Raw genomic sequence first — 19,787 nt, 5'->3', positions numbered from 1 at the left:
AGCCCTCGCTCCTGTTCTTACATTATGGATCTTGCCTTTCCCTTGCAGTTCGATGGCGGCATGTGCAGCCATATTCTGAGCCTGGACCTCACCCCCTTTCCACTTACTTAGAGGGAGGAGTAGCCAGCTGACAGGACGTTCTCCGGCCTAGGGCATGACCTGATTGCTTTTCGAAAATGTTCTGTTCTCTCTCAGTGGCATCTCGCGCCTTTTCTGTTAAATTTGTTCTGCCCACATCTTTCAGCTGGTTGCCTTACGGAGTTCGAACAAACGGGTGTTAAAAATGGTCCCGCTTGCATTTTCTTGTTGAAGTCGTCTTTGTTCTTGTTTTGTTCCGTTCAGAAACGTAACGTATTCCTGTGTTTCGACCCTTGGTGTTGTTGTTGTTGTTGTTGTTAATGAGGTTTTCCACAAGTTCGTTTTCGTTCGGTGTCGGGTGCCAGCAAGTCGTTCTGTTTTGTCTTGGGACACCAAAGTCAGTTCTTCTGTGTCGGCTTTAGTTCCAAAAATTGTGCTTTCCAGTCCATTGATGGAAGGGGTGTTGGGTGGAGAAACTGTAGTCCTGCAGATATGTGAACCGGACACAGCAAGGCCTTGGTATTCTAGTCTGGGTCATTAAAAAATAAACTTGTTTGTTTCCCCACTCAGTAAGGTGTTGTTCTCAGCTTATTTTGATGACTGAGAGATTGGGGACTGAAGCCCAGGGGCTGCTCCACTCTGTCCCCGGCCACCACCTCTGAGCTCAAGACTGACATTTACAAAGGTACCCGAAAAGCAGTCAAGCTCTCTCACCATTTGAGAAAGGTCCAGAAAGACAAGACCACGTGCATTTCTGACAGGAGTGACTGTGGCCTGTGACAGTACACATGACACAGGACTGTTGCTCAGTTAATCAAGACACAGGAGAAAAAGGAGGGGAGAAACGCTGACAGACTGCGGAAAACGCGCGTTCGTCGGAACGTGTCGGGATTCGCCCTAAACAAAATGAGCGCCAGCTGAAACAGCGCTAACTCTTCCTCGGGCCGGCGCGGAGCCAGACTGGGGAACCTCCGTCCGCGAGCTTTCCTCGATCTCTTGTAACTACCGGAACGAAACGGTGCTGTAACGAACAGTTCTTTCCGGACCCTATGCGGACGACACAATCCGAAGAAGCGGGGAAACACTGGGGAAACGTCATGCAGGAATACGGGGCTGAAGACAGGGGGGCGTGTCCAAGGTGCGCCGGTGCATGGGGGAGGTGTGGCCGAGGCGAACAATCCCAAAGAGAAATCCTTAGGGAATATCCAAAACACAAGGATAAGTCCAAAACCAGGAGATCCATCAGAACAAGGAATTAAAAACACGAAGGCCGGGTCGGAACCGGCGGACAGGGAACAGGAACGGGAACAGAGGTTAAAACCTTAACGGGACCAGGCGCTTCCAGGTCCCGGACTCGCACGGTACGGAAACCAGATGCAGAGCCCGGATGAGCGTCAGCACCTGGCTTTTAAGGTGGGCTGGGAATAGGGAGAAGGTGCACAGAATAAAGTCTCACGTGAAAGGGCTGGCGCACCCTTAAGGAGGGGGAACTATAATCGTGACAGGTGCCCCAGACCTGCCCTCTCTCTCCCTGTAGATCCTCGTGACTGCTAGCCGTCCAAAAAAAAAAAAGAAGCATTTGAAACATGCGGTAGGATGCGTTTTGATCGAGGAAGACAGTCCAGAGCCTGTCCTTTCACATCAGAATCACGTACCCAGTCTCTTACACAGGAGGCAGCATCCCAGCAGGAAAAATCCTTACACTTGTATAGCGCCTGTCTGGACCCTCCAATCAGAGCCCTTTCCAGGTCAGGGGGAATCCCACTACCCCCACCAGTGTGCACCCCCACCTGGATGATGCTCCAGTCCTCTCACACCAGCTCTCAGTGGGGAGGAGAGCAGAGGGATGGAGCCAGTTCAGAGAGGGGGGTTATTAGGAGGCCATGAGGGATAAAGGCCACGAGGCCTTGAGGTGACAGATGTATAGTATTGGATTGATCAGATTTAATAGTTGTACAATGTACAACTGGAATTAAATGTCAGTATTCCTATCACGCACATGTTAAGCCTGTTAAGATTCTTTTTCTCAATATCGTCGCCCATGTCTGCTGCCCATGTTGTATTAAATATTACTACTAAGACTTTTACATTACGAGACAATCCCAAGGATATTACGATGTGCATAGTAATCACTATATAGCGTTATGCCGTCTATTATACAGTACGTTAAAATCCACACCAGAAAGAGTATTTTTAAATGATGCCAGGGAAATATAGTACATATAGAAAAATCACTCTGTATTGAGATATATACAGTATATATGTTTTCCACCCAAAGATAAAATTCAAAGGGTCATTTTTCCAACGGGCCGTGTTTTTAAATCCTAACCGAGGAGGGATAATTAGAAAATATACCATACAGACAGATGAAAGCTGTGCCTTAACAAAGCTACGGCATTCACCTTCATACCTCGCAATACAGTCATCTATAATTATAATAAAGATTGAAATCTCACTTCTCTAGCTTTCTTAGTCCCGGCACACATTTTTTCTTCCGGCGATAGTGGTATTTTGTGCCGTCTGCTTACACACACACACACGCACGCACACAAAAAAAAGCTCGCTTTGTGAATAAAACTCAAATTTAAAATCGCGACAGGCCGTGGCAACAATTATGACGTCAAATCACAAGTTTTGGGATGCATGAATAACATTAAGATAGTATTGACGGATAGAGGCGACTGTGCATTTTACAAATAGCTATTCAGATCGCCTCTAAATGCCCTGCAGTATTTCTAAGTGAACGACGTTTACAGAGCTAAAACACACCCAAAATACGTATTTGCCGCTTTTATTAGCAGGCCATTAGTGCAATTAAACGTACGATGAGTTGGTTAGCACTGTAATGCGACTGTAACAATTCAGTGTCAAGTCTTGTGGGCAGTCACGAATTCTGGCATCAAGAGTCTTCTGGCATCGGAAATAGAATACTACTTTCGTGGGTTTCATACAAGTTTCAAAGCATCATGAGGGATCGAACAAGATCTTCAGAACTTAATATTTGAATACCTTCGCAGTTTTTATTCTCGGTGGCGCCTCACTCGGTAGTACCCTCGGGGCGATGCGTTTACTCCGGCCTCTGAAAGCCATACCTGCCTGCACGTTCTTCGGGTATGTTGTGCTCAAGTCCGCTGAATATTTAAAGGCAGGTAGAAGCTCTGTGAGGTTGCCCCCCTACAGACAGCACAAACGATGAAACCCACCTCATTCGTTAGTGCTGCGTTTGTGCCGTTGAAAGTAGCGTTTGTGCTGCTCTCGTTTCCGAGATATAGCGCCTTGTTTTCCCGGTGATCACCTGACCACGTACGGTGACTTTGACCTCCAGTGACCCCGTCTGCCCAGTTCAAGCGCTGTTACAGTTGAGCTCGTACCCTTGACATCGTAAAGACAATCAACATCCATAAACATATGAGCCTCCTTAGATGTGAATAATACTAAGACATGACGCTTGCCAACAAGTTAACCATCTATGACATGAACCTGTATTTGTAATGTATGTAAAATCACCGTGATTGTCAGATCTCTGAATTTATTTTCTAAGGCACGTTTTCCTTTTCTTTTTCCTTTACAACACGCTGTTGCCAAACGCGTAACTGTGGGATACCATCGCGACAAGACCTCTGCAGCATGTCATGATAGGGACCTCATGTATAACGCGTGTATATCGCGGCAGTATATATCACGACTGGCGCCTTGATTCCACGCCACCCTGTTACCGCTGTCGCAACATATGGACTCCATGAGGTGGGCATTTTGTCGGGGTATTTCATATTGCGATATATGGGCTTCATGTCGCGACATGGGGGCGGGGCATTTTTGTCGGTATTTCATATCGCGATATACGGGCTCCATGTTGCGACATGGGGGCGGGGCATTTTTGTCGGGGTTTTTCATATCGCGATATAAGGGCTTCATGTCACGACATGGGCGCGGGGGCGTCTGTCATATCGCGATATGCCGGCTCCATGTTGCGACATGGGGGCGGGGGCGTTTTGTCGGTGTATGTCATATTGCGATATATGGACAGTGCTGCGCCAGTCGCAATGGGTGTCACGATGTGATCGTGATGCGCGCACTCCTATCGTGACATGCTATTGGAGTCGTGACCGCGCTGAATGACATTCTTTGTCTTCTATTCAGTTTTGACCTCAGTGCGACTTCTCTTAGATTGATCAGTAATTGGAAACCAATGGATGTGTTACTGTATATCCAGCGTGCTCATACAGCACACATGGTTAACCGCGGCTACAGTATGTGGACCAAGAAGAACATCCGTCACCTCTGTGTCTACATGCTCTCGGAACTGTGGCGCTGTAGCCAATCAGAGTGTCGATTCTCACTCTTCACCCAATTGCGGCCAGAGCTGTTGGGGGGTTTAGCCAATCACGGGTCTGAGAGCTGTTCAAGCCGGCAGCACCAGGTGGATCAACTTGTTTACTGTCAATGAGAATCTATCTTTAAAATGCTTTACTTATTTGCAAAATAACTACATCGGCTTATTTTTTAACATCTTTATTGATTCACAATGTCCCGTACTCTTTGAAATAAATACATTTTTTATTTACAATATAACTGTCTCCGCTGCTTTCTGTTATGAGTACATGGTATTTGAACAATTTTAATCGTATATTTAAGGTAGGGGGCGTTTATACTTCAGAAATGAATAGAAATGTAAAGTCTATGATCATTATATTATTATGCTCGTGCTTTCAATTTTGTTTTTTATTGTTAAATCATATCCATCTTGAAACTGATACATAAAAATGTGAATGTGGGCTCTGGTGTTGTACCAGCGGTAATTTGGAAACTGGTGTCTCTTCACCAGTGAAAGGAGTACACAAGCAATACATTTTCGAGAACATGGTTATAAATTAAAAGAAAACACCTAATCCAATAAACTAACATAGTAACTCCTCCCTAAATATAAGACTGTTTATTCGTGTAAAGGCTGCAAAGTCTGGGGTCAACTGATCAACAGATCACAACTGGAAGATCTGGCGGTCGTGACTTTGCTGTTTTGGACGTCACAGAGTGACGTCACAGCCAGGAAAAGACGGCGCTATATTGAAATATAGTGAAACATCCAGCCCCCCCGACCAGACAGACTCGGAAAAGAAATTGCCCCCATCGTCTTCATCACAGTCAGGAGCTCAAGTACCGAGTTTGTTGTAAATAGTCACGTGATTACCCGAATAAACAAGGCGCTATATCTCGGAAACGAAAGCAGCAGAAACGCCACTTACAGCGACACAAACCGGCACAAACGCAGCACTAACGATTGCGGTGGGTTTTATCGTTTGTGCTGTCTGTAGGGAGGGGGCAACTTCACGGGGCTCAAGGTAAACTCTGCATGGTATTTTAAATACGGTTTTGAATCTTGTGTTTTGCGTCGTGTTCGCCGTGTTTTGCAATACAATTTCAGAGTAACTCGTAAAACTACTAAACAATCTAAAAGCAGGCATACGAACTGCTTAGAACTGTTCTAAGCAACAAGGGAAAATGAGCTCTTGCAGTTTTTCTTTGGCTAAAGACACATGAGAGACCTTTGCAAACGACAGTGAGGAAATTATCGCCAGATTCAGTTCGAAGCCCCGACGCCTGCGTCTGGTCTAGCAGGCCAAAACCTCACCACAGAGGTAGGCACTGACTGTTTTTGTGTGTGTGTGTCCGCCGTGGCACAGTAGCGTTCGGCAGCCCAGGTAATGGTTGCTTCACCTGTGTGTGTGTGTGTGAAAGAGAGAGAGAGAGCCAAGAGCTGAGCCCAAAACAGAGCCCCCTGAGCCAGCTGGTCCTGAGGCTCACCGACCTGAGCCACACCGATACTAACCAGCCTCAGGACAGCACTGCTAGAGCACCACAACCCAGACTCAACCACATCACAGCACAGATCAAACAGCAATATCTCACACACTGGGACACACACACACAAACACAACATAAACTGGAATGCTACAGAACCTTAAACAGACAATACACACTAGCTGAATATTTGACCAAAATAAAAAATAACAAACAGAAACAGACCCTGACGAAGTACAGGCTCAGTGACCACAACCTGGCCATAGAAACTGGGCGACACAGGCAGACCTGGCTGCCCAGAGAGGACAGGCTGTGCTCCCACTGCCAGCGGGGAGAAATAGAGACAGAGGTGCACTTCCTACTGCACTGTGACAGATACTCTGGGATTAGAGAAACATTCTTCCCGAAATTCAGAAATCTAATCCCAGAGTTCCCACACCTGCCAAAACCACAACAGGTCCCAATCCTACTGGGAGAGGGAGGAGGGAACTCAGTTGATCTGGCAGCCCAGTATGTGATCTCCTGTCACAGCCTGAGGAACAGTGAGTCCGTCTCCCAATAATGCTCCAGCCGCCTACAGTATATGTCGATATTATATAATATGTCTTTGTTGTAAATGTCTGTAACATGTCTGTAGATTTTATTTTACTTCTATTTTTTGTTTTGTTCTATGTTAATTTTATTATTTTTATTTGCTTTGGCAACACTGATTGTACCTATCGGTCATGCTAATAAAGCACCTGGAATTGAATTGAAATTGAAATTGAGAGAGAGAGAGAGAGAGAAAGAGAGAGAGAGAGAGAGTATGTATATGTATATAAGGCTCCGCTAATTCTGCTGTTTGTCTATACCGCTCGAGGATTGCATTGTAAATCGGAGGGGTGCCCCCTATGCTGGCAGGACGGTGAGTTAGACCCTGGACCCACCCTCTTTTGCACAGGCTCACCCCAAAATCAACTCCTGGCTGCGCCCCTGGCCCCGTGCTGCGAGGCAGCGATGCTGAGCCCCGCGCCGCCCCGAGTTTAATGTCGGATCATTGTTTCAGGCTGCAATGCCAAGAAAAGAGACAGCCGACGTTTCGGCTCTTCTTCTTCGTCGTGTCTCTTCCCTTCTCCTTCCAGCCTGGAATAAACCCCTCCTTGTGCCCCTGCAGCCTACCCTGCATTTGTGTTCTCTCGAATTGACTACCGTAAGGCTCTGCTCGCTGGGGTATCTAAATCTACTCCGAACAAACTGCAGTCTCTCCAAAATCGCCAGAATCCTGACCAGGTCTAGTGCAAGTGTTCCCGTTACTCCTATCCTGGAGTCCCTGCACTGGCTTCCGGTCAAATTCCGTGTGGACTTTAAAATCCTCATGCTCACCTATAAGGCTCTGCATGGCCTGGCCCCTCAGTACTTCCCTGAACTATTATCACCCTACTCCCCACCTCAAAACCTTCGCTCTTCTGATTCTGCTCTCCTCACTGTCCCCCAAGCCCCATCTACACTCTATGGGCGACAGGGCCTTCTCCTGCTATGCCCCCAAGCTCTGGAACTCTTTGCCCAAGGATATCAGAGAGTCACCTTCTCTAAACTCCTTCAAATCCAGACTCAAAACTTTCAAGCCTTTACTGAACTGGTTCCATTCCTCACCCCTCTGCTCTTCTTAGTACCACCATCCACGGTCTCCTCTGTATATTATATCTTGTGTATTCTTCTTATTTATTGTTATTGTCATCCTGTAAAGTGCTTTGAGAAGCCTCCTTTAAAGGCGCGATATAAAATAAAGTTGTTTATTATTATTATTATTATTATTATTATTATTATTATAATTACCCACGCTGACCCAGCTCCGGCCTCGAACGCGTCTAGTGCGCTGTATAATCTTACTATGACACATTCATGTCGCCCGCTGAAGGCTTTGCTTGCATTTGCCTCGCCAGTTCCTCTCTCCCCCCCCCTCCCCCCCCGCGTGCCGTTCGCGTGTGTGTTTAGGGGGCCGGGGCGTGTCGGCGTATCATCTCTCCCATCGCCAGGCACAGACAGCGCACAATCGCGCGGCGAGCCAGCGAGCGAGCGAGCAGCCCCGTGCAGAGCTTTGATACTCCGAAACAGAAACACACTTAAGAGTTACCCACCACACACACACAGCCCGCCACCCGCTTCCTTCCCCTCCTCCTGGAGGCTTTTAGTCCCCAAACACAATCAGCACAATCAGACAAACTATCTCTGTGTAACGTGTGGATGCACGCCGCATCAGGGACGAAGAACAGCAACAGCATCAGAAGTGCCGGGGGCGTTGAGGGCGGCGTCCTTCGGATGAGACATAAAACCGAGGTCCCGACTCTCTGTGGTCATTAACAATCCCAGGGTGTCTCTCGACAAGAGTAGGGGTGTTACCCCAGTGTCCTGGTCAAACTCCCCCCTGGCCTTTACCCCTCATGGCCTCCTAATAACCCCCCTCTCTGAACTGGCTCCATCCCTCTGCTCTCCTCCCCCCTGAGAGCTGGTGTGTGGGGACCGTGGTCTTTGCAGCACAGCGGGGTCCCCCACTATCTAGGGGAGCGGTGCTCTGTCTGCAATTGAACCCCTCTACCACCAGGGGGCAGAGTAGAACTGCGCTTGTCGTTTTCAATAATAATCCCTTACACTTATTCAGAGCTTTTCTGGACCCTCCACTCGGAGCTCTTTCCAGGTCAGGGGGGATCCCACTACCGCCACCAGTGTGCGGCCCCACCTGGATGCTCTCCTCCCCACTGAGAGCTGGTGTGTGTGAGAGGACTGGAGCATCATCCAGGTGGGGCTGCACACTGGTGGGGGTAGTGGGATTCCCCCTGACCTGGGAAGGGCTCCGAGTGGAGCTCTAGATAATGTAATATACATACATTATATATACAATAATATACATGTAAGCATTATTTTTATTCAATATTTACACCAGCTAGTGCCGGCTTTCCCTATAGTCCCCAGGGGCCCCGCGAAGGAGGGAAACACGAGTGACTGACGAGAAACGAGCTGGACCAACAGGCGATGGACTCCAGGTGCTCCAGATCAACGATCAGACGCTGTCCAGTCGCTCGGCTCCATCAGTCGCGCGGTTTGGCATGAGAACAGTTTGAAGTGCGTCACGTCCATCGACGTCGTTCAACTGGCGTGTCCCCCTTTTTCTACGCATGTCGGAGGGGAAGTGCCCTGGGGGCCTACGGACACCACAATCCGGCCCTGGTTTCCCACTCCGTTATTTTCCTTTTCCTCCAACGGCGAGGTCGGACGTGCCCCCCCCCCCAGAATCGCCCACAGTGTCCAGACAGCCCTATCAGCCAAGGGCGCGCTAATCCGCCCTGTCATTTGGTCAGTTTAAGAGGAACAGTTCTGCCAGAAGCCAATAAACTCGGAGCCTTTGGACAGCTGGAGGAAAACACGGGCAATCAAGAAGAGAACATGCAGACTCCACACACACACACACACACACACACACACACACACACACACACACACACACACACTGCACCCCCAGGTCTTGAACTGACACCAGAGCCCCTGGCGCTAAACACCCCGCCAACACCGTGCTGTCCTCAACACCCCCACTCTGTTTCTAGTCCATCACAGGACACACACAGACCAGGGCCAGTCCATCACAGGACACACACACACCAGGGCCAGTCCATCACAGGACACACACACACACCAGGGCCAGTCCATCACAGGACACACACACACACCAGGGCCAGTCCATCACAGGACACACACACACACCAGGGCCAATCCATCACAGGACACACACACACACCAGGGCCAGTCCATCACAGGACACACACAGACCAGGGCTAGTCCATCACAGGACACACACACACCAGGGCCAGTCCATCACAGGACACACACACACCAGGGCCAGTCCATCACAGGACACACACACTCACACCAGGGCCAGTCCATCACAGGACACACACAGACCAGGGCCAGTCCATCACAGGACACACACACACACACACACTCACACCAGGGCCAGTCCATCACAGGACGGACGGACGGACGGACACACACACACAGCTCCAGGACGACACTGGTGAGCTCTCTACACAACACACACACACACACACACACTGTCCTCAGCCCCCCCTCTCTGTTTCTGTCTTTTCCCGAGTACGACTGAGAATCCTACAAGAAAGCGACAACACACGATACGGGCCGATTCGCGGCGCGGCGCTGTTACGCGCGAAACGAGCGTGTGTGGAAAACTCTCCAGCGGCGGGCGGCGGGGCTGCCACTGTTTCTCCACATCTCCCGATCCCGATAAGAGATCGCAGTCGCCCGGGAGAGGCTGCAGGTGAGGAATTTCAGCGCCGTGTGCCGGATAAGGATCTCCTGTCAGCGCTGCACGCAGTCACGACCGGGCCTTCACGGTGGCGCTCGGAGTGCTTTTCAGAAAGGAGGTGAACTGAACCATCACAAAAAAAAAAACCCGGGTTCCTGTGAATAGCTCATTAGCGTCTCTCCCCTTCTCGCAAAACAGCTTTTGTGTGGGGGGGGAACGTCACGCCTTGTTCTTTTGGACGGGGCGGAACGAAATCGGAAGTGCCGGCCGTGTCCCTGCACGCCTCCCGAGGACGGAGCCAGACAAGTCCCCCCCAAGTCGCTTTCTGACCCCCCCACCCCATTTCCCTTTTTTTTATCGCGAAACACACCCGCCGCACGGCGGCACGGCCCTCCCTGTCACGGACGTCCAAAGGGACTGACCGTGGGGAGCAGGAGAGCGGAAAAAGACCCATATGCGTAGCGGGCGAGACGGGAAAAAGGCCCGGGCTCATTAGTGCAAAGAGTTCAGGAATGCCGTATGGAAACCTGTGCCCTCAGGGCGTGGACGTGGGGCGCCCTGGTGCTAGGCGGGTCTCAGGACATCCGAACATCAATGCTGAGCCAGGACAGAGTGCAAGACCCGGAAATATATAGCCCAAGGGAAAGAGAGGGACAGGAAGGACAGCAGACCGGAAACTAGGGACAGGACAGAGAAGGAGCGCCCTCTGGCTGCAAAGGGCGTGACACTCCCCTCCGGGCAGAACCGACGTGGACAAGCGCAATTAGATCGATCCATTAGCCCTTAGATCGATCTGGGCAATTCCGTCCGTTGTAGTCTGAAATGAGGTTACACTGCTATATGAGGTCATGACATGACATTAGGCTGTGATTTGTGTTACATCAGCTTACGATGTTAAATTAGGTAACGCTCGGTATTGTATTAATTAGAATTATAATTGCTTACACGTATATAGCGCTTTTCTGGACACTCCACTCAAAGCGCTTTACAGGTAACGGGGATCCCCTCCACCACCACCAGTGTGCAGCCCCACCTGGATGATGCGACGGCAGCCATAGTGCGCCAGAACGCTCCCCACACACCAGCTCTCAGTGGGGAGGAGAGCAGAGTAATGAAGCCAATTCATAGAGGGGGATTGTTAGGAGGCCATGATTGGTCAGGGCCAATGGGGAATTTGGCTTTGATCAGTTTGTGCTATAAAATTAGGCTACACACTGCTTGATAGGACATCAGGTTATATCATATTGGTTATAAAATATTGTGTAGGTGTAATGTAGTCATACAGGAAAGGTGAAGCGGTTGTTTTCGTCAGCTCAACAGCTGGTCAAACATCGATATTTTTTTCATATACTTTGACGCGAGTTGGGTTTTTTTTTTAATCTCCTTTGGGTGGTGTGAAACTTTGACTTTTTCTGACCTCGTTATTAAGGTGATGGTATTAATTATCTTTTTTTTTTCTTGCCTTTCATCATCCATAATTACAGAGAACTCAGACTGGGGCCGTTTTTTTTATTTCTTTTGAGGAAAAAAAAGGCTACAAATGGAATAAATATCAATTCACGTATAACACGACTCGGTTATTACAGATTATTACAGTTCCTGTCTGCTCTATGTAGTTTTTAATCGCACTGGCTATTCATTCAGTCTTTCTTTCTCTGCTTTGTTATTATTTTTGTTTCGGAAAATCTAGTAATAATAGCAATTACATTTAATTTCAGCCCCATTAACGGAGTTTTTATGGCGGTACTTCGGGAGGAAGGTTAGATCCTAATCTTGCACACATCCGCTCGCCTGCGTAAATATATATATTTTTTTTACTGAACATCAAATAGTGCAAAGGGAAAAAAAGGTATCCAAAATTAAATGAACAAAACACACGCAAAACAATCCTGCCAGGGGTATTTACAAACCCGCACACAATAATTTAACAATGTTGCATACATCAGTTGTATTTATTGCTTTTTTATTGTTCGACTTTTTCATGGCGTTTAAGTAACACTGCATTTCCAGCTCACAAGCGTTAACGTAGCAAGTAGCGTTAGACCGGTTTGGGTGACTGTGGTATCTACCCAGTACTACTAACAGATTAACGATGAATACACGTTCCTCTTCCATATTCCATCTTGCAAAGTGTAACATTCCGCCAAACGCCTTGAATCTAACTTTGACAGTGAAATGTGATCGGTGAAGTTTTGCAGATCTCTCGCCCGCGTACATAACGCGACTTACAGTATATAAGTGCGTATACAATTCGGTATTTAATCAAATTCTCCATACATATTTGCATAGAAGTGAAGGTATGCCTACAGTATGTACAGTACGTCTCTCCATTCACCTCCCTGTTAAATATACTGTAACGCAACGGGGGCTCAGGCGGGCCCTGTGTAAGAGCCGGCGTACCAGAGCAGGTGACGTCGCCGCCCTTCCCTGTGATAGCAGGACTACAGCTACTGGGCTGTAGAGAGATCTCTCTTTGGCTCACCGGGCTGGGTCCCTGCTGAGTGACGCGGGAGTCCCGGGTTCGAGCCCCCGACGGTGGGGGGGCCGACCTAATGCGGCAAGGGCGCTCGCCTGAGTCCCCGTTGCGTTACAGTATATTTAACAGGGAGGTGAATGGAGAGACGTACCGTATACACTGTACATAGGAGAGCAGAGGGATGGAGCCAGTTCAGAGAGGGGGGTTATTAGGAGGCCATGATCGGCAGAGCGAGAATTATATACTGTTCATTACTATGAACTATTAAACTGTAACAAGTAACCAAGTAGGAAATGGAGTTTCTAACAGAAGTCAGGGAAAGAGGCCAGACCCTCGTCTCGGCTATGTACAGTATATAATTCTCGCTCTGCCGATCTTTCTCCTGCCAGCCTCTCCACACCCTTACAGACCTCAGTCCTCGCAGGAGTGAGGGGGGCGGTTCCGACAAAACCTCTCCTGAAACTGGACGAATCGCCCGTCCCGCTGCCTCATTCGCTTCGGACCCAAGTCCGAGTTCACAGCGGCACCCTTCGTACCCTCCTCTCTACAGCATGAAGGCGTTTTTTATAATTTGACTTAAACTGTTTCTTATGAGTCCTGTATACGCCTGGTATTAGTGTATATTACCAGAAGATGGGGGTTATTAGGAGGCCAGGGGGGGAATTTGTCCAGGACACTGGGGTAACACCCCTACTCTTGTCGAGAAACGCCCTGGGATTGTTAATGACCACAGAGAGTCAGGACCTCGGTTTTACGTCTCATCCGAAGGACGGCGCCTGTTTACAGTCTAGTGTCCCCGTCACTATACTGGGGCATGAGGACCCACACAGACCGCAGGGTGAGCGCCCCCTGCTGGCCCCACTCACACCTCTCCCAGCAGCAGCCTCAGCTTTCCCAGGAGTCTCCCCTCCAGGTACTGGCCAGGCTCACACCTGCTGGGCTCCAGTGGGGTTTGTCAGCTGGGAGCTGCAGGGCGATACGACTGCACCTCCCGGCGCATTGCGAGTTTTGGAGAGGAGAGAGGGAGACGAGGATCTCCGCGTCGGTGTTGAACTGGACCGGATCCGTGACTGAGCGAAACCGTGACGGAGATCCGGCCGGCGCGCCTGCCTGGCCACACGGTCACACCGCCTGTCCGCACAGGCGGGGTGCATTACCAGAAGAAGCGGACCACGGCCTGATTTTTATAAAGTAGACGAATATATAAAACAAGTCCGCGGGGAAGAGAGGTCCGGAGGATCGTGTCTAATTCACCGGCGGGTTAGCGTTGCTGCCTTCACTGGCTGGTCCAGTTCCTGGATTTCGCAGGTCCTCTTCTGGTCCAAGTTGTCAATTGGCCTCCTGGAAAACTGGCCGTGGTGTGAGTGTGCTCCGAGGCGGACTGGCGCCTTATTCAGGGCGCCTCAAGACTTGCGTACGTGTAGAATTAGCATTATCTGTATACATACAAGGGTCTGAGACACTAAAGGACAGCCTGTGGATACTGTTTCGTCTACCGAATTGGCCTTTTCCCGTCATCAAACAGGTCAGCACCACACACACACACACAACTCCGCCTAGTTGCTGACTTCCCCGCCGTCCCCGCGGCTCGCCCCCGACTCCCCGTCGCTGGTGCGGTCCGCTCTCTCGGGCGGCTCGGCGGGTGGCGGGCGCAGCAGGCGCTGGAGGTGCCGGATGTAGCCGATGGCCGCCCGCAGCGTCTCCGCTTTGCTCAGCCGCCCGTCCGCGACCCCGGGGGGCAGGTGCCGGCGGAGGCGCGCGTAGCCCTCGTTCACGCCGCGCACCCGCTGCCTCTCGCGCTCGTTGCGCTTCCGGACGAAGGCCGGCGGCGGGTTCGGGTCGCAGAGGCCCAGGTGGGCCCGGAAGGGCCCGTAGGACGCGCACGTCGGACACCCCGGGTCCCCCCCGACCAGGTCCAGGCAGGAGGGGCCGAAGCGGAAGGGCAGCCCGAGCGCCGCCCCGAACTGGTCCATCGTGAGACGGGTCGGCACGCGTCCGGGCTTCGGAACCGAGTCGGGGGGGAAGAACCGCTCCGTCCCGTCCGCTGGCCTTAATCCGCGAGTGGGAACAAGAGGGGGGAGAGAGAGAGAGAGAGAGAAAAGAAGATTAAACTAAAGCGTTTTCCCAAGCCAATTGCACGACGTGCAACTGTGCCCGTTTTAAAAACAAAAACAAAACAGTAATCGCTTTTTATTGATTATTTCGGAATAGTTCCAAACACATTTAAATTTCTTTAAAAAAGCTGGGAGAAAATCATATTCCCGCAGACCCCGACCCGTTTCACGACGAAAGAAGAGGCCCAAACCTGAGATCAATACTTGTTTAAAAGAAAACATCTTCTTTACCCTAAAAAAATACACTTTATCGTAAACGCACACACACACACACAAAAGTTACTAATAGTTTCACCTGGCAGGAGAGCATTACGAATCTGAAACTTCACCTGTGAATCGCCAAACTCAGTTTTAAAATAAAACGCAAATCATAAATCCTAAAATACACTAAATGAATCCTCAGAAACAAGCCACGAGTTTACGATTCACATGCAGCTGCCGACGTGAAAATGGGATATTTTCAATACGGTGTATAAAACTATTGTGTCTCAAATTAGTTAATCTGTCAAAGTATATAACCTTCAAGGGTTAGGGTGACAGCGTGCTTAACAAAACGACGAGCGATTTCACCGACAAACGAGCGTCATTTAAATACTCATATTTTTCTCTCTTGAGAAATGTGTGAATTTGTTGTGTCAAGGCAGGGGTACCTAGACTCACAGAGTGGCCCGTGTGTTCAGTCCTGATCCTGGAGGCTCAGTGTGCCTGTGGGATGTTATCCTCAGGCAGCCCAGTTTACCCAGGTTATTGTCTTAACTGGACTGGAGTACTGCCTTCTCCCAGTAGGAAAATCTGCAGGCACGCTGGCCCTTTATTACCAGGACTGGGGAATTGGTGTTTAGTGTTGGGTTGGGAAAAAAAAACAACTCTGGACACTAGACCAGGGGTGTCCAGTCCTGGTCCTGTAGGGTCAGTCAGTGTGTCTGCAGGTCTTGACTCCTTCATGAGCCAATCAGAGCCTCCAGGCAGGGTCCTGACTCTAGGACAGGGGTGTCCAGTCCTGGTCCTGCAGGGTCAGTCAGTGTGTCTGCAGGTCTGCACTCCTTCATGAGCCAATCAGAGCCTCCAGGCAGGGTTCTGGCTCTAGGACAGGGGTGTCCAGTCCTGGTCCTGCAGGGTCAGTCAGTGTGTCTGCTGGTCTTGACCAGCTGGTCTTAGCTGCTTGAAAGAGAGAGAGGGCACCTGCACAAACACCAGCGCTCCAGGACTTAGACTGGACACCCCTCTCAGAACACGACCGCAAATACCCACTACATGCCAAACCCGGCTGATTGTGTTTGTCAGGTCTGACACCTTTGTGACGCTCGCTTATGTCTATGGACTCGCCAAGAAAACAAGTTTTCTTTGGTCCGACACTGTAAGAAATCAGGTTCAGTGCCTCGTGTGTGCTGTTGCCGTGGATATTGAAAGCCTTTATTCTGACATCCTAAAGCTATTTATCTTTGCGGCTGTGAAAGCGTCTCACCGTCGATAGGCGAGACTGTCGTGTTTGGGTTTCGTGTTTGTCCTGTATGTTTGTGGATTCTATAAAAAAAAACCGGACCCTGAAAGTTCCGTGTAAAACATCCACGACTGGGAAACGAATCACGAAAGATTTCTCTTTTACAATAAAAGATCCAAGAGTAATCCCGAAATCCAGATCCTTGGAATACCACCCTAGCTCTAATTGTTTTTAAATTTAACATTCATCGCAGGAATCTGCAGTATGACTGGATGTATTCACTGTTCTGGCGTTTTAGCCACAGAATATCACCTTGCCGCAAACGCAAAACCGAAAAGTGAAAGATATCGCATGTTTTTTTCTGTTACATCTCTGCTTTTTTCCTAACGACTTCCATCCAATTCAGGGTCACGGGGAGCCAGACATAGACTGGAATTCGCCGTTTGTTTTTTTGTTTTGCGTGTGTGTGTTTTCTTCGATCTAAAGAAATAGTTGCATCAAAGGTGAACATGTACTGGAAGGGGTTGAAAAGGGCGATCCTTTAGGGAAAATAAGAAAAAAATTGCTCTCAAGGTAAATTGTGTCTCAGCCTGACAGTTCTAGGACACCGCGACCTTGAGATCTTCTGCTGGCGAACCCAGAGCCCTTGTTTGGACAATGTCCAGGTGTCCAGGTGTCCGGCTGAGCGCGTATTCACCCCTGTACCCTCACCGCAGCACGCTTCCTCTCCAAAGGTGACAATAATAATAATAATAATTATAATAATAATAATAAACTTTTCTTTGCCGTCCCAGCTAAGACAAAGCTTAGGACGCGCAGCGCGAAAAGGAGCTTTTTCAAACTCATGTCGGAACTGGGGATCGACAGTACCTACCGGTCGGACGTCCCCCCCAGAGCGCTTCCACCCCTTCAGCGAGCCGTATAATCCCGTCAAAGACCGCGGACGAGGAGGGCAGGCTGGCGGCACCCTCCTGGGTGTGCAAAAGGAACAAAAGTTCTGGAATTCCAGGTTCCGGGAAGCAAGACCCGGACCCCGTGTCTCCCCACCTCCCCCCTCCAGCCTGTCAGTCATTCAGAGCGCTTTTTCAGGCGGTGCCGTTGACGCTGTAGCAGGAGGGCGGTTTCTGAGCGTCGTGCCTTGTTTGGTTTGTTTTTGTTTTTTTTTGAGCCAGGTAGATGAGATGTATGGAAGCCCGTTTCCGCCAGGGAGTAAAAAAAAAACGCGCTATGGTATCTCAGAATTGCGACTTAGCAACTCAGAATTCCGACTTAGTATCTCAGAATTGCGACTTAGTAAGTCAGAATTCCGACTTAGTATCTCAGAATTGCGACTTAGCAACTCAGAATTCCGACTTAGTATCTCAGAATTGCGACTTAGTAACTCAGAATTCCGACTTAGTAAGTCAGAATTCCGACTTAGTATCTCAGAATTGCGACTTAACAACTCAGAATTCTGACTTAGTATCTCAGAATTCCGACTTAGTATCTCAGAATTGCGACTTAACAACTCAGAATTCTGACTTAGTATCTCAGAATTCCGACTTAGTATCTCAGAATTGCGACTTAGTAAGTCAGAATTCCGACTTAGTATCTCAGAATTGCGACTTAGCAACTCAGAATTCCGACTTAATATCTCAGAATTGCGACTTAGCAACTCAGAATTCCGACTTTATATCTCAGAATTGCGACTTAGCAACTCAGAATTCCGACTTTATATCTCACATTTGTGACTTCGAAATAGCCGTATTCCATTGTCTGTCCTTTTGTTATTGTAACGGATTCGGGTTCTAGGGCTTGTGCCCTCGCCGCTCCCACCCTAGTTCGTGCCCCGCTGCACTGGCTCGAACCTGAGTCTTGCCAGCTGAGCTAAAGAAGACCTTCTTTTTTAAGTAAAAAAGGACATACAATGGAAATACGTAAAAAGTATGTTTCAGCTTTTATAATTGTGAATTCTTCTGGATGTGAAGTGCCTATTTCTCTATCTTATTTCATATTCTGTCTACGTAAATAAAAACTATTTTAAAAAGCCCACCGTGCACTATTCCATCCGGGTACTATGGAAGCCTCACTGGCGGAAATGGGATTCTATAAAAATTAGTGTAATTAATTTGATTTTTATCAGGGCACTGTACAGGACAAGTCTTCAGGCTTATAGATCCTATGATCCTGTACGATTCATGAAAATAGTGTAACGGAACGGCCGACATACAGGTTGTACGATCTGGTTGCAGTACACCACCCTCCCCTGCGCATAACAGGGATGCTGGGGTTAAAGAAAGTGAGCCAGTGCAGCGAGGCACGAACAAGGGTGGGAGCGGCGAGGGCACAAGCCCTAGAACCCGAATCCGTTACAATAACAAAAGGACAGACAATGGACTACGGCTATTTCGAAGTCACAAATGTGAGATATAAAGTCGGAATTCTGAGTTGCTAAGTCGCAATTCTGAGATACTAAGTCGGAATTCTGACTTACTAAGTCGCAATTCTGAGATACTAAGTCGGAATTCCGACTTACTAAGTCGCAATTCTGAGATACTAAGTCGGAATTCTGACTTACTAAGTCGCAATTCTGAGATACTAAGTCGGAATTCCGACTTACTAAGTCGCAATTCTGAGATACTAAGTCGGAATTCTGACTTACTAAGTCGCAATTCTGACTTACTAAGTCGCAATTCTGAGATACTAAGTCGGAATTCTGACTTACTAAGTCGCAATTCTGAGATACTAAGTCGGAATTCTGACTTACTAAGTCGCAATTCTGAGATACTAAGTCGGAATTCTGAGATAGCATAGCGCGTTTTTTTTTCCTCCCTGGCGGAAACGGGCTTCCATAGAGATGAGATCAAAAGAAAGGGACAAAAAAACACCGCAGACGGCCTACAGCTGTGCCCTCCTCTCACATTCACTTTTTTTTTTCAAAAAAAGAAGTGGGTTCGAGCCGGCAGCCGTGTCCCCCTGCAGCTCCCAGCTGGCAGCCCCCCACTGGAGCCCAGCAGGTGGGAGCCTGGCCAGTACCTGGAGGGGAGACTCCTGGGAAAGCTGAGGCTGCTGCTGGGAGAGGTGTGAGTGGGGCCAGCAGGGGGCGCTCACCCTGCGGTCTGTGTGGGTCCTCATGCCCCAGTATAGTGACGGGGACACTAGACTGTAAACAGGCGCCGTCCTTCGGATGAGACGTCAAACCGAGGTCCTGACTCTCTGTGGTCATTAAAGATCCCGGGCATTTCTCGAGAAGAGTAGGGGGTTATCTTTACCGTGGCCTCCAAATTGTACCCATGTATGATTGGCTTGCACTGGCCCTGCGATGGACTGCCGGTCATGACATCTCCGTTTCACCTCCCCGGTGATCATCCGTGCCTTTAACGCTTAGGAGCATTAGTATAGCTTAGGAGCAGATATCGCCCACCACGCTGCCCTGAGGGGAGATAACCGACCCCGACACACGGCGGACAGGTTCCTGGGTGGGAACCGAATACCTATAGCTCAATACCAGGCACATAACACCAACAGTGGGGTTTGCGGTGGTGCAGATTCTAACTCAACAAAGTCATCCCGAGAGCAGGCGCCCTTCGCTTTGGAGCACCTCGG

General features: G+C 49.2%; 2 protein-coding genes across 3 annotated transcripts in view; one reads left to right on the top strand and one right to left on the bottom strand.

Moving 5' to 3' along the window:
- smc1b (structural maintenance of chromosomes 1B) overlaps nt 1-647 on the top strand; it is a 39,943-nt gene extending 39,296 nt beyond the window's left edge. For both annotated transcript variants that reach the window (XM_069192016.1, XM_069192015.1), the window contains one exon: nt 49-647. In XM_069192016.1, coding sequence (XP_069048117.1) covers nt 49-111 — 63 coding nt within the window. In that variant the 3' untranslated portion in view covers nt 112-647. The remainder of the gene's footprint in view (nt 1-48) is intronic.
- Nucleotides 648-12,117: 11,470 nt separating this feature from the next.
- On the bottom strand, nt 12,118-17,289 carry LOC102694553 (achaete-scute homolog 4-like). The gene is made up of 2 exons (XM_015353307.2): nt 17,077-17,289; nt 12,118-14,696 (listed from the first exon to the last, which is right to left on the bottom strand). Exon 2 carries the CDS (start codon nt 14,618-14,620, stop codon nt 14,204-14,206), a length of 417 nt encoding a protein of 138 aa, XP_015208793.2. The 5' UTR covers nt 14,621-14,696; nt 17,077-17,289; the 3' UTR covers nt 12,118-14,203.
- Nucleotides 17,290-19,787: the final 2,498 nt, after the last annotated feature.

Source organism: Lepisosteus oculatus, chromosome 7 (assembly GCF_040954835.1).
Source record: "Lepisosteus oculatus isolate fLepOcu1 chromosome 7, fLepOcu1.hap2, whole genome shotgun sequence".
Taxonomy (NCBI): domain Eukaryota; kingdom Metazoa; phylum Chordata; class Actinopteri; order Semionotiformes; family Lepisosteidae; genus Lepisosteus; species Lepisosteus oculatus.
The sequence above is the reverse complement of the archived record's forward strand: the minus strand, read 5'-3'. Positions and strand labels throughout refer to the sequence as shown.